The 15,543-nt window shown below is 39.8% G+C and overlaps 1 protein-coding gene across 4 annotated transcripts in view; it reads right to left on the bottom strand.

The window, feature by feature from the left end:
* Nucleotides 1-4,237: 4,237 nt before the first annotated feature.
* LOC109482607 (WD repeat-containing protein 47-like) overlaps nt 4,238-15,543 on the bottom strand; it is a 49,443-nt gene continuing 38,137 nt past the window's right edge. The window contains exons 11-17 of one of the 4 annotated variants that reach the window (XM_019785402.1): nt 11,880-12,040; nt 10,379-10,548; nt 8,260-8,310; nt 6,708-6,878; nt 5,954-6,094; nt 5,168-5,386; nt 4,238-4,539 (exon numbers count right to left, since the gene is read on the bottom strand). In XM_019785402.1, coding sequence (XP_019640961.1) covers nt 4,391-4,539; nt 5,168-5,386; nt 5,954-6,094; nt 6,708-6,878; nt 8,260-8,310; nt 10,379-10,548; nt 11,880-12,040 — 1,062 coding nt within the window. In that variant the 3' untranslated portion in view covers nt 4,238-4,390. The remainder of the gene's footprint in view (nt 4,540-5,167; nt 5,387-5,953; nt 6,095-6,707; nt 6,879-8,259; nt 8,311-10,378; nt 10,549-11,879; nt 12,041-15,543) is intronic. The other 3 variants (XM_019785401.1, XM_019785400.1, XM_019785403.1) reach the window with 3 other exon arrangements.

The raw sequence follows: 15,543 nt of genomic DNA, 5'->3' as shown, positions 1-15,543 counted from the left end.
TGGTTATACTGTATTTGATATGTGTACTGATTATTGTTTTGATTATACATATAGAATACAACACGGGGTATTCCGTATCGCCCGAGGTATCGGCCCGACCGCGGGTCGGATCGCCCGACGGCCGCAGGCCGGAGGGCGATCCGACTCGCGGGAGGGCCGGGACCGAGGGCGATGCGGAATACACCGTGTTGTATTTTATTTATATCATACCCACCCAAGAAAACGTGCCTTTCAATGCAAGATGAGCCAAAAGTTGGTGCCACTGAACCCTAAACTGCAACAACATCAATTCCAACGTCCGGATTCTGTAATTCGGAATTTTTCGAAAGGGACACACGCGGTTAGGGCGGAACGCGTTCGAATCGTTTTATGGAAGACAGGAAGCGTTCGATAACGGGTTCCGGACCGGGCCATACCGTAAAGTACGGCCCGGTCTGGAACCCGTTATCGAACGTTATCGCGGCCCGGGTATGATATAATAGTAAGTACATGTAGTAGAAATCGGCCTAAAAATGGTGGAGTCATTTGCAGGCTCAATAAATAGTAGAAATCGGCTTAAAATGGGGTTTAATCGGCACGAGGAGTTGGCCGACCAGAGACTCGAAGTAGAGGTTTGGGTTTTGTTGTTATATTAGGCTTTTTTATCGGGTTTTCCTTTTGCACTAGCATCTTTTATTTTTTATTTCTTTTTTTTTTGGGGGGGGGCATCAACGTAAAAAAGGTACCTGTGCAAAAAAGGCTTTAGCCCAATAAGAAAACACAAAATAGAAAACCCAATTAAATCCTATTTTAGGCCGATTTCTACTACTACTGCTAGTATTTATTCAGCCTGCTACTTTCGTACGGTTACTACTATGAAACAAGTGATTGTTACAAATACTCAGTAAGTTGAAGAGACAATCATACACGGTATACATGTATTTCTCTCACAATTTGCGGTACAAGTTCTACTGGCAGCAAACTAGTATGTACAAAATAAGTTAGACAACGAATGTGTACATTCTTTAGGCACCACAATCGCAAATTAAAAAAAAAAAAACTCTACTTCTGCTCGAATCCAACCACGTCAATCTCTTGCACACACTCCATGCAGAGGAAAGGAAGTATTTACATATTCTTGTCCTAATTTGCATACTCATTTACATAATCTTGTCCTAATTTGCATACCCTGCTGTAATCAACACGATAAATTCTCAACAAAATTATCAACACAACTGAGACCTGGGAATAAATCGTTATACATTATATCCCTCATCATTACTGCATAGAAATTAAATTTAAATACTAATAAAATCTACCAATTATAACTAATAAATGTAAACATAATTACATGTGCTAATGTAAAGTACCTTTGGTTGTCGATATAATTCACACATGCAGTTGGTTGTGCAATATACTATACATGGGATGCGTTGCATTCCTAAACATTGTTATTCCAAAATACTTTCTGGAATGTACTACGTTTTGGAATACACGACGTTGTGCATTCCATTTTGCAGTATTCCAAATCATGTTTTTGGAATGGAACACGTTTAGGAATACAACAGGGTGTCGATGAAAAATATGAAAGACAATATAAAATATCTATGGCTTGTCCCTATCCACTGAGATCATGCAATTTATGATAATTACAACATAATCTATAGAGGTAATATCATACAAACTGAGCTTCAGAAATATCAATGGACCACAAGAATGGCAGTCAGGCACAAAATGGTCAAAAGCACAAAATAATTCTCCCACCAAAACTGTTTAAGTAAGCACATTGTCTGCACATACATGTAAGTCATGAGAAATATTTGTCATGTAACTTTCAATGTCTGGTATCTTTAAAATGGCTGACTTGGAAGACCAACCCATATTTTTTTGCAACAGTTATTACAGTACTAAAAAGCACCGATACGAAAGGAGAAAAAAATTTCTTACGAAAAACTAGAACTGTAACTTTCCCCTCAATCAAATCTTGTTTGGCTAATTTGCATAATTTATGACCTACCTACTGTTAACAATAAAGCAAATGGCACAGAAAACATTTGTTTACAGAATGATTGACAACATGCAGAAATGAAGAATAAAAACTATACCCTTAGTTTGAAAGGTTAAATTCATTTTGTAGCTAACATTTACATGACTTTGAGAGTAATTTTTGGTCTAAAGCAGGCTTGAATATCAAACATACTTAATGTACATAATATATGCTTTTGTATATGACAGATGTGGCAATGAAAGGTGTATCTGTGTTACAGTCCATTGATGTGAATATGTAGTCACCTTGCAACACGTATTCAGCTATCTAATAAAGTATAACTGCAATGTCATGTACATGTAATGTATGGAAAAGTTGAAAAACAAACTACATTAAACTACAGCGCCTGTACATGTAGTTTGGATATTAGTGCAGTAAAGAATTGCCCAGTTGATGTAATGTTGAAAGTTAAAACATTTGTTCCAACGCAAGACCTTTCAACTAGTCACTCTTCAATAGACTCTTCTTCAATAGACTGACCCAGTGAGGCTTGTCATGTGGTAGACAATGTACCACCGTTGCGGTTAAGTGAAGGGTGATGGGCCCTGATGTAAATTTTAAGCATCTTTCACCCCTCTCAAAAAGTAGTCTTGTTTGGTGTACAATGTTCTTACTGGGTCAGTCTACTGAGGAAGACCAGAGTGATTGGTCGAAAGCTCTAGGTGAGAACATTTCTTTGTTTCTGTGTTGGAACTAAAGTTTGAACTTTAGACATATTGTACATGTAAAGTGGCTAAACAATTAAGGCATTGGCTTGAAGCTTTTTTACCGCAGTGCAGTAAATAGTTGCCCAGTTGACGTAATGAATGTCCACCTGATTGCTATGTAATCTAACGTTTTAGCAATACATCTTCAACGTGTATCATACAGAGCACTTGTTACGTGAATTTTCATAGATGTGTGTATCACACAGTTAGGCACAGCTTATAGATTTATACTGCAATTGTTCAGATCTGGTCTGTAGCTACATAACTAGCCGTGCTTTATATATATATAACATGTAAATGCAACACATTGTTACACCATCTTACTTTTGTCAAGTTAGGCAAAATGTACTTAGTAAGAATGCATTTTACAGGTGGAACAGAGATGGGCGTAATGTTTAAGATACTAGTATTTGAAGACAAGACAGAGAGCAACACAATGCCAATTGTCAATTGAATGCGCCTCAAAGCAGAAAACTTTCAAGAATAGCCAGCTGCGTGAATAATAATAATTGTATCTTTGAGTCAAGTTAGGCAAAAAGTACAGCAAGTTACTAGTATTCTAAGACATTGCAGTTGAGGCAGAGTTAGGCGTACTGTAATTTTGTTTTTAAACATGCCTGAAAGCAGATGGTACTATGTAGTTTGTTACTTAGCTTTGTTACTTTGTTACTATAACTGTTAACAACACCAAACTGAATTGTATCTTTGTTCTGTCAAGTTAGGTAAAATGTACAGCAAGCTGTCCTAGGACATTACAGTTCAGACAGAGTTAGGCATGTTGTAAGTTTTTTGACTGTTCCTCAAATTTGAGAGTAAAGAAGTTTGCTAAGAGTTGCTTGCACAAAATGAATGGTATCTTATTGTGGCATCATGACAGTTAGGCAAAATGTACAGCAAAGTTGTCTCTAGTACTACATTGTACATTACAGCTGGGACAATGAGTTAAGCCTGATGCAACTTGTTTAAAAGCACCCAATGCAGTATCAGTGAGTTAAGACTGGAAATACTATAACTAAGGCAATCTGGGCTTTTCTACGGGAATACGGATCGTAAAATTTGGCAAAAAAGAGAATAAAATGGGCCAAGGGAGTCCGGCCGCGGGGAGGTAGTTTCTTTCCCTCCGAAGTCCAGTCAAACCCCAAGGCGGCCAAACTCCCCCGGCAAATATTCTCCTATATATAGCCAGCATAGTTAGTCTGGTAGAGACGATAATATTAGCACATTTGCATCATTACTTCATACTTTGGTTGTTTGAAAACAGTGCAGAAACAAGCTACGCAAGGAGTCTTTTATTTCTTGCGACTTCCAATATATCTGCCCAGCTGGTAGCACGCAGATTTTCAGCGAGCTCTTTACCGCCTGACACAACATCAAACGGCCTAAGACGAACATTTTTTTCCGGTCCTGAATTTTTCCCCCATTAACCACAAGCAATATAGCATTGTGCGCAAGAAGACAACTTGGCTATCTTCTGTGACCGCAAACGACTTAAGCCTGGGTGCCAGACGCTGGCGTTCATGTATCAAAATGATCATGTACTTTTTGGCGTAACTTTGAAAATCCGGGTTTCAAGACCTGAAACTACATTGGGCGCTTTTAAACCTGCTCCCAAGGCAAAGGTACGTAGTTTGTTTTTTATCGTTGCTGGTCAGGCGGCCTATCTGTGCTGCGGTTCTCCCCACAGTGTGACTGTTCTGTCTGCACTGGTGGAGAGGAAAGCGTTCTCGGTGGGGTGCCATCTGCACTGGATTACCTTGTCCTTGTGTGTGGCTACTGTCGTCACCGGTAGCGTCTTTGTAAGATCACCTACGGAAAAACAAAAAAAAATTCAATTATTCTATTTAATTTCATTAATTCGACCAGTAGATCTCACTTAGTTCAGTGACATTAAAATGTGTACAACACATTGAAGGAAGTTCTTCACTTCCAAATTTCAGCAAGTCTTTAATTGAGATAATTTCATCAAAAGTGCTGTGTTGTTTATGTGCATTTACAATGTACCAGCTAAAGCTCCTGTCACGCATAGACAAATATGGTTGGGAGACGGGAGCAAGGTCGACTGTGGTTGGCTTGCATTTGGTGAGGTTGGCTACTGTTTGGCTGCGTCAGCCAAATGTTTCAAACTAATACAAAAATTTGGGTGTGGACGGGAGGTTCAGCCATGGTTGGCTGGTGAGTGGCGTTCAGGAATAGGTCAGCAGTGTTCAGGGTGTGCACAGGTTGGGGTGTCAAATTTGACTAAAATCTGACTCAAATTTGCTTTGATTCGTATAGAAAAGTGGGCGTGGCCTAAACCTAGTCATGCTACTCCTAAACGTCAGCCAACCTTGGTTGTTTGGTGGTTGGGGGAAGGTTCTCAATGTGTTACAGGCATCTTAGATGGAAAAAGAAAATGGTCAGCCATGTTGAAAATAGTCGTCAATGTAACAAGTACCTTGAAGGTCGATGATTTTAATGGAATGATCGTAGGACCCGGTGAGGAGGTGGTAGGCGTTGGGAGAGAAGCGCGTGGAGCGGACGTCGCTGGTGTGAGGTTTGAAGGCTTGGACCACGCGACCGCCGCTGATGTCGTACAACATACAGCTGTTGTCCTCGTGACCTGAGGCCAGGAGTCGGCCGCTCGGGTCCACACAGACTGACGCTACTGGGCTGACTGTAATTGAAGAAAACAAGACACATCACTAGAAAGCTTTAAACAACTCCTGCAATCAGTGACGCTGAAGAAGAGTGGTGGATGTCACTCGAAATGCCCAGAAATTATTCTCCATAATTTTATATAATTATCCAGTAGTAGAGAGAACTCCTGCAATTATATGTGCAATTAATGAGGACGCATAGACCAGGGCTTGAAATACTGGGTGCATGTGCACCCAAATTTGGAGCTGTGCACCCATTTTTTATCTGTGGGTGAACCAGTGCACCCAAATATTTTCCTAAGTTTATGTATGTAAAGATGTTAAATGTATAGTAGTATACAGCATATTCTTAATATCTACATGTAAGGGTAAAAATATAATAAAATCATTGTTATAGTACATTTGTTTACAAATGAAACATAATTAGTTTTTGCTGACATTTTACTTATATGGTGCACCCCAAAATTTTTGTTGTCCACCAGGCCTAGTTTTTTAGATTGGGTGCATCAGTGCACCTATTACTTAAAATGAATTTCGAGCCCTGCAGACAAAGAGTGTTCTGTAATGTTAGAGACAGGTCCCACCTCCAGGGCCCATGCCGGTGGTTGTACTGCTGATGATGGCCACACATCTGGGTGCTCGCAGGTCCCACAGACGGATGGTCTTGTCCTGGGCACCGGAGGCAAGCAGACACCCTCCCCACGCATACAGCGTCAACACATGGCCTGCGCAAGTAAGAAAACATGAAAAGCTATAAAAAAAGCTGCCTGGGAGCCAAGATGAGAATAGCTTGAGTGTGATGACGATGTGTGACTCAAATAATTGGTCTCCTTTGTGACTTGAATTGGACTAATACTAATATTAGTAATAGCACTGCTATTCAACACAATTGTTATGTATCACTATTACAAGCTCTTTCTAACAGAGAAGAGAATTTTAATAGTTTATTAGCAGAAGAATTGCTTAACTTCTTGTTTCACTTGACAAGTCTTTTCCTCCTAACATCTGCTTGGTTTTCATTGATATAATTCCGACATCTAGCACCCAAGCTTGGAATAAATGAATATTTGGCACAAAGCCGAGGGCCTAAAAAAAGTCCAATGAAAAGGTGTACAACTTTGCAAGAGAAATCTGCAGAATATTAATGATTTAGGTTCTGTACACAATCTGTAGTGCAATCAGAGATAACAGACAGAATTGCCCTGAGGAAGGTGACAGACAGTCACCGAAACGTCGGCTGAACAAAACACTTGGTTGTGTAAAAAGTGTCTCTTTATTCAGTGACTTACTAACCTCATGAAACTATTCACGGAAGAAAAGAACAGTTGTGAAGAGTACCTGTATGTCCAGCCAGGGCATGCAGCCCCTCCCCTTTTTCACAGTCAGTGGTGTAGATACAGCAGTCCCCGGCACCCCCGCTGATGAGAATGGGATAGCCCTGGTTCACATCTCTCATGAACACCAGGTCCCGGACTGTACCATCATGCATGGTCAGCTCCATATCAGGGCCTAAAAAATCAAAACAACTTTTAACAACTGTTTTCATGTGAACAAACATTGGACCTAGGAAAAAAACATGTTTCCTGTTTCAGTCATTCACTTAGCATCGGTAGATAGGGATTATCTTTTCTAGACTTTGGCAATCTGTAGTGATCCAACTTGTATAATACAGTTTTAATTAACAAAGTAAAAATTGCAAGAGGATACTTTCATTTTCAATTGTCAATGTTGGAAAACTGACTGTACAATGTTTCATCACTCAGGTGTCAGATCATGGAGCTAGAAAAGCCTGAAAAATCTATGTTCCTTGCAGGGGTCTACACACAAAAAAGGCAGGTTTTTCTAGGGTCGGTCGGGAAATAGGAAGCACACAATTTTTTCCTACGCCTTGTAGTGATTAGTACATGTAGCCTGGGTACATACCATCCTGGTTAGTTTATGTCTGCTCTGTTAGTTACTAAATGGGTAGTGACTGTTGGAGTAGGCATAAACTAACCAGGATGGTACCCAAGCTATTGTATATCCTATTAGGCCAAGGAAAAAAATGTTGTGTTTCCTGTTTCCCAACTGACCCGAGAAAAACCTGCTGACCCTAGACTTTTTTTGTGGATCCCTGCAAGGAACATGAATTTTTCAAGCCGAATGACCTTTTCTAGCTCCATGATCTGACACCTGAGTGAAGAAGTGTTGTACAATAGGTTTTCCAACATTGACATTGAAAATAAAAGTGTCCTCATGTAAGCTTTACCTGGTTAAACTGTATTGTATAAGTTGGATCACTAGAGATCGCCAAAGTCTAAAAAAAGAAGAAGAAGAAAAAAATAATCCCTACTTGCTGACCCTATATTTTTCAGGAATGAAGCAGGAAACACAACATTTTTTTCCCTGGGCGTTAGGAAAATGCCTTCGATGTTTGTGGCAAAAAAAATCAAAATGAAAAAATGGCTATGGAATCTAATAGTATGTATTTAAACAGAAGCATAATTATTATAGGAAATCAGTCTAGGTCATGGAACCTGGCAAGTGTCTTTCTTGAAAGATAAGATAATTCATGAAGATTTTGTACCTCATTTCATATAATGTCATTTCTAATAACCCAACATAAGATAGGGTAAGATTATATTAAGACAACATAAGATTGTTGAGCTAAAGGTGGATCCCGATCAAGTAGAAAAAATTTTTTGCTTACAAAAATTTATGATTTCATGATTCAAATTCTAACTGGCATCAAACATATTATGATCAGTTGAAATTTTTGCCTTTAAGCAGTTGAGAGAAATTATAATATTAATTTGTTGATTTCTGAATACATAGGCGTATATTGAGTGCTTACACCTTTTTAAAGCCTCCACCTAATTATTATTCAAACCAAACTCAGGTGATAGCATGCCTTGGGCCAGCTCATTCTCTGGGTTGTCAGGATCAGAAAGCTGTGGCCAATCTGAGAACAAAACATGCCAGGGTGAACTACTGACATTTTCTACACTACGCTGTGTTTCTGATGTGTAGCTTGGTATCCATCTATTTTAGCTCCATTCGCTTCCTGCCAGTACCATTCCCTGCACAGTAGCCTGGCACAGTGTTCTAGCCAGTCTGAATTTTTTTCCATCATCATTCTCAATTTTGTTTGGCGTAACAGCATATCAAGACTTAGTGGCACGACAATCCTAGGGGGACTGGAGGGCATGCTCCCTCTTAAAAATTTTGAAATCTTGACCACCTGAAACACAATTTCCTGCATTTTCAGGAGCAAATTTGGCTGGTAGTCTAAGCTTATTGACATCTTTCCCCATATCTTTACACATCGATTTTTGTCTGTCAAAGACAAAGATGATGGAATACGCAAAACGTTTGTCCGTCATAAGCAGCAAAATTCTGTCAAATGACGGAAACACGGATGCTGGCTAGAACATTGCTCTGGCCCCCAATAATACTGAGAAATGATTATAATTATGGGGATGGGGCCCTATTATTCTGCGTGGAAGTGACGGAGCAAACTGGAGCTAGAATAGTATGGATTCCAGGCCATGGCTTCTGGTGCAGGAGTTTGGAGCAGGCACTGAAAGACACGGGGACAGTTCCACTGAATCCTCAGACACGAATAAGGAGCTGTGTGTATGCAATATCCTCAGACACAAATAAGGAGCCATTTGTATGTAAGTTTAGAGCAATATCGGTATTAGAAGAAAGATTTTTTGTACACATACGTGTGTATGTGCAACACATTTTTGCTATCATACAAGACATCTCTTTGTGAATTAGGCTAGGCAAAGTAGGGAAATAATGAAAACAGATCTGTTGATTTACAGGTTTATGTATGAATATACATTCATGTTTAAGCTATGTTCTGGACAGAGACACCCGAAGACAAAGCTTTTGTAAGGGGTTGGAATAAAGAACAGAAACACGTCGAGGAAGGTAAGACATCCAGAAGATTTTCCAAAGAGATAAATATTTCAGACAAGTATTTCAGACAACTACTGTTGCCAGTACAGACTGATGAAAGATAGTGGATGCCAAGAAGAATTTAATATCTAGTTGGTTGATTTAAGTAATGTAAAAACAAAAATCAAAGAAAGATGCTTTTAATCATTTGACAGGACAAGGGATTGGAGTTTCAGTGCTATGGTAACTGACAACTTAAATTGGCTACTCTTCAATAGTTAGTTATCAAATTTAATTAAGCATTGCTTTTAGATTTCAGGATAAAAAATTGTATATTGCATATGATCAGGTTTTGCAGGTAATCAACATCAACTTTAACTTTTTTAGCCCTATGTTGTTGCCAATAATTTCCATCTTGTATACGGTTCTTGCCACTTTAAAATTGGCCAATGCCATATTGCAGAATGAAAAAGTTTAACTTTAAACGTATTAGGATACTCTGTCAATACTGATGTTGTGTGGTGTACACGATTAGGGTTTTAGGATTACATGTGGTCTTGTTGACCTGGGTTCCAAACACAGCTTGTTCTCTGTCTTTTTTCACTAAGGCCACACCAATTTAATTTCTTTGTTAATCGATTTTTTTCTAGAAAAAAATGGAGCAGGCGGGCAAAAAAAAATAGAAACAAAAACAGGCCTAGGCATCCTATTATGGCCCAAAAGGGTACGATAGGAGCCATGAAGTCAACACACCAGGCTGGTTCAAAATTTAAACAATGAATTTTGAACTTTTAATGATACCACTGCATTGAAAGATGGAATAACTGTAACAACGAGGAAGAAAAGAACTGTTTTCAACTGTTCAGGGCAAAATATGAGCATTTTGCAGTTGATTTTTTTGGTGCAAATCAGAAACAAAATGAAGGGGGCGAATCCGTTAACCAAGAAATTAAATTGGTGTGGCCTAATACCTATAAAAATATTATCAGCGTTTCAATTGGCAATGTCCGTTTACAATACAGAAACACGCACAAATATATATTGTCTGTTGGAACATTATACGCTAAAGTTACAACCAAATATTACAGCTGGAAACACACCCTGCACTGTTTCACAGTACTAACCTTCGGCATTACAGGTGTCGGCATTGAACTTGAGCACCTTCACACACTTGTCGTTCGACCCGGTAGCGATGAGATTCCCTGTGGGACTCCAGGCGATACAGTAGATGGACCCCTTGTGATGTCTGTTTCTCTTGTACAGGACGGTCGGCTGTTCTGGCTTCTGGTCTGGTCTGGAGATACAGGTACAAGACTTGGTCAATTTGGTTTACTTTTACCTCATATTATTTTTCAGTGTTCTAGACAGGATTTTTTCATAGCATAGGGGTCAGGTACAGAAGAGCAACTTTTGTGGACCAGGTGCAAATCATGCATTAAAAAATTGTGAAACTCATAACCCCCTGAGACACTATTTCTTGTTTAATGTGGAACAGATTTTGTGAAGTTAAGGTTTTCCCTTTGCTACATGACTTGTATAGCTTCATTCCAAAGTATTATTTTCATTTTTTGCAAGATTTATGAAGGTTCTCCCTCCCAAAACACTATGCTGGTTGAAACTTAGCATAGGAGTCAAAATTATAGCATAGCGGTCAAAATTATAGCATAGGGGTCAAAATCATAGCATAGGGGTCAAAATTATAGCATAGCGGTCAAAATTATAGCATAGGGGTCAAAATCATAGCATAGGGGTCAAAATTATAGCATAGGGGTCAAAATTATAGCATAGGGGTCAAAATCATAGCATAGGGGGCCACTATGCTAAAAAGGCCTGGGTAGAACACTGTTTTTTGTTTGTTTTTGGTGTGTGCGCATGTGTGTGTGTGTGTCTGTTACTATCATTTGTGGTCAGCATGACTTAAGAACAGTATGGATTTTGTAACCTCCAAGCAGATCCTAGGGTGGCAAAAAGACAGTATCGAATTGGCCAGGCAGTCATGATCTATTGGCCAAAGAGGGTCCATCTGGCCAATGGGCCATACATGAAAAGGTAAGGATCTTCCCCCATCAACCTTGGAGAGTAGGATTTTGATGATCCTGTAATTGGCAATGTCAGTAGGTCTTAGGAAGACAAAGGTCAAGGTCCAATGCTGGCCTCCTGGTAGCTGACCTAGGTACTGCAGCAAAACTTTTGTATCTTTAGTTCTGGACATGTGCTATGGTCTTGATTTTTTTGGTGGCAGATACATGTACATGTAGCTCCAGATATTTCATGGAGGTATGAGATCTTTGAATTCTTCTTTTCGTTGAATTTTCCACGTTTTGTGGAAGGACTGTGATCCAGATTGTCGGGTTTGAACCACTTACACTGTGATGGACCCCTACTTTTTTCAATAAATTAAAATGAAATAACATGCTCAAGCAAAACAAAAGCCAAGTAGTACTCATGTTTTACTGAGGTGAGAGAGGAAATCAGTACTAAAGTGCCTTTCCCAAGGGCACAGCATTTGAGGTTTGCCAGGTACTCGAACCCAGGACCTTCAAAAATGTAATACTAAACTAACTAATATGTTGTGCCATAACCACAAGCTGCTGTAACAAGTTCTCAGAATCATGGCCGACGTACCTTAGGTCAGTGACCCCAGGATATGAGCAGACGCGCAGGGTTTTGGAGTTAGATCCAATGGTGTAGAGGGCTCCGCTGGGGTGGAAGGCTACAGCACGGATAGCCTGCATGTCCTCCAGGGTCGTCACCGGGATGAAATGGTGACCCTTCGCTTTGGGATCCTGGGAACAAAAATAACATGATTGACATGAGTCAAACTACAGCATAACTTAGACACAGATCTAGATGAACATGTAATATTCTGCAATACAATCTAGTACATTGAAGGTCAGATTGGGATAAAATGGTGACAATTTAGGCTTTTGGTAACCTGGGAACAAGAACAACATGATTGACAGGTGAGTCAGACAATAGTATAACTCAGACACAGATCTATATGTCAAACATCTGGATCTACATATAATGTAATTCTGCAATACAATGTGGTACATTGAAGGTAATGTTGGGATGAAATGGTGATTGTTGGCTTTGGGAACCTGGGAACAAGAACAACATGATTGACAGGTGAGTCAGACAACATCATATCTCAGACACAGATCTAGATGAACATCTGGATAGAATTTGCAATTAGAACCATTAACAATTACATTGAAAGTCAGATTGGGATAAAATTGAAACCTTTCAGGCTTTGGGGTCCTGGGAACAACATGATTGACAGGTGAAGAGTCAGACAACAGTATAGCTCAGATGATCATCTAATACTACGTAGTTCATTCTGCAATATTACATTATGTACATTGAAGAAAAAAGTCATTCCGCCTTATATATAGAGTCTTTTCCTCCAAAAGAGTTACAGAATGACAGGTATGTTTACTTGTGTATTATTTACTATAAATGGTGTTCAGCACCAAGGACAGGCAGGTTAACATGTGTGTGGATGGTGTTCAGCACCAAGGACAGGCAGGTTAACATGTGAGTGGATGGTGTTCAGCACCAAGGACAGGCATGTTAACATGTGAGTGGATAGTGTTCAGCACCAAGGACAGGCATGTTAACATGTGAGTGGATGGTGTTCAGCACCAAGGACAGGCATGTTACCATGTGAGTGGATGGTGTTCAGCACCAAGAACAGGCATGTTACCATGTGAGTGGATGGTGTTCAGCACCAAGGACAGGCATGTTAACATGTGTGTGGATAGTGTTCAGCACCAAGGACAGGCATGTTAACATGTGTGTGGATAGTGTTCAGCACCAAGGACAGGCATGTTAACATGTGTGTGGATGGTGTTCAGCACCAAGGACAGGTATAGTCACATGAGTGTGTGGTGAATTGAACTTTGCTTCTTGCTTTGACCTGTTTTTGTCTTTCCCTCGGAAGGACAACCACCATTATAGTAGGAAAATAAAGTAAAGTTTATGTATCTACATCTGTTAGACAGGCTAAACTACTAGTCTGTGAGCAGTGCAGTATAAGCTAGGATATTAAACAGTGCCTTCATGCCTGAGTGTGTAATGAAGAAAAAGACATCCTGTATCCTATATGTTTAGGGAAAAGGAAAATATGGTATATAATATCCTATGTCACTTCAGGCTGGAAATTAGTCTTACATGTTTCTGTGGACACATGAATATCAAACATCTTTTTACAGGGCATTGGCTAGACTGAATGACCTTTGCTAGAGGAGGTGTATAAGGGCTATACATGTAGCTGAGGACTGAAGATTATGACCCAATTTACAGGTGGGCAAAAACCAAACTGTACTAAAACCATGCCCGTAGCCAGGATTTGGAATGGGGGGTTCTTTCCAGTGTTTGAAGGCGAAGGCACGAGCAACCCTCCAGACTAAATTTTTAGCCTAGGCGCGCATAGTGTTGCAAAATGAGAGAGACGGAGACTAAGGTAAACCTCTTTTATGTGAAGGCTTGATTTTCATTTTCCTGGCAGGCTTCCTTGTATGTAGTGATCATCAGTAACAACAAGTGATTTGGCAGCCAATAATACATGTAGGCGCACAGCGGATTCTCTGCCGGTCGCGCAGTGCGCGACCAGAGTAAAAAGTTTAGTCGCATTTCGTAATTTTTGGTCGCATATGGTCGCAGTCTGGAGGGTTGCGCGAGTTTCGTAGGGTCCCCCGGAAAATTTTGAAAAATGAACCTTCTAAAATGCCATTTCCTGCGTTTTGGAGAGGATTTCAAAGAAAGAATCAGAGATAACTTTTTATTCAATGACAAAGTAGGCAGTTTTTATACGATTCCAGCCCCACTGGTGATACGAATCAGTTCATCTAAAGAAAAATCTTGGACCTTTAGATAAAAAGTTCTTCCGAACCTCCCTGGCTACGGGCATGAAAACTGCTTGTGAGCATTCAGTAAGTCATATTTTTCCTATGCGTAAATCCACCTGCTTTGATTGACATGTAGGTGAAGAATGTACGTTAAGATTGTACGCTAGCCCTCGAGGTACGTAAATGTACGTTCTTGATTATATAAGTCAAAGCAGGCAAACTTACATGCAGGAAAAATTCAACGCACATGTATTCAGTTTTCTTACACTTGCGTGTTTATGATGTTTTTTTATTGCGGGTGTGATTATACCAGCCAAACACAATTAATACTGAAGTGGAAGCTCTTTGTTTTTGTGTAAGAAACATCTTTTGCATGAAATTTTACATTGAATTGAGTTCAAAAATCCAGTTTGGCTTTGGGTGCTTTAAAATCAATCTCTCAAAAAGTATGTTGAACACTTCCCCGCCACCAATGCAAGAATGTTCAGAATCTGGCATAGCAAGGACATTATACGGGAATGTCCTTGGGCATTGGAAATTGACTTAGAAGGAAATTTTCTTCCTCCACAATTGTCTGGTACACAGGATGTCAATTTCGTCATTAGACGCTTTTGCTGACGTTTTTAATATCCGGACACTGTCAGTGTCACTATCCATGCTGTTCAATATTAAACAGATATGGATTGATAAAAGGCATTTGATCACTTCTCTGATTGCACTTTGCCCATTCGCAGTTAGATGAAGAAGCTGTCATCTCAGCTTGTCTTGTGGCCATTCACTTAGCCTTTCTAAAAAGCAGATTGAAGATGATATTTGGTTGCCAGGCTTAAGGCTGTACAAGGACAACCCTTGGTCTTGGATACTGCAGCTGGACATAAGGTATCTTCAGTTGCTGTTCATTAATTTTGGATATTATATTTTGTGCCTGGGTATCAAAGAAGAAGGGTATCATGTATAGCCAGTATAACAGCTCTTCAGCATAACACACCTGTCCAGCTTTGCAAGCCAGTGTTCGAAATACCCGTCTGCAGTCTGCAATTTGCAGATAGGTTTTCAAGATTGCAGAAGGAAAAATCTTACAATCTGCAATTTTGCAGATTAAGGAAAACATAGGCTCCGAATTCAATAGTAATTTCAATTAGTAAAGTAGCGGCGCTGTGAATAGATTGAAAACCTGCGCCGCACAAACCTGCCAGCGTTTTCCAGCAGACTGTAATGGTCCCATATAAGGGAATTTGGGATCAAAGTTGAAAGATTCTGACAAGGCGACAAAAGGCGAAAATACGGGAAAATATTGTTGCAAAATGAGAGGGACGGAGACTAAGGTAAACTTCTTTTTATTTGAAGGTTGGATTTTCATTTTCCTGGCAGGCTTCCTTGTATGTAGTGATCATCAGTAACAACAAGTATGGATTTTGTTCCGGTCCAAAAAACCGGTC

This window comes from Branchiostoma belcheri, unplaced genomic scaffold, assembly GCF_001625305.1.
Source record: "Branchiostoma belcheri isolate BF01 breed outbred unplaced genomic scaffold, Haploidv18h27 scaffold6, whole genome shotgun sequence".
NCBI lineage: Eukaryota > Metazoa > Chordata > Leptocardii > Amphioxiformes > Branchiostomatidae > Branchiostoma > Branchiostoma belcheri.
The sequence above is the reverse complement of the archived record's forward strand: the minus strand, read 5'-3'. Positions and strand labels throughout refer to the sequence as shown.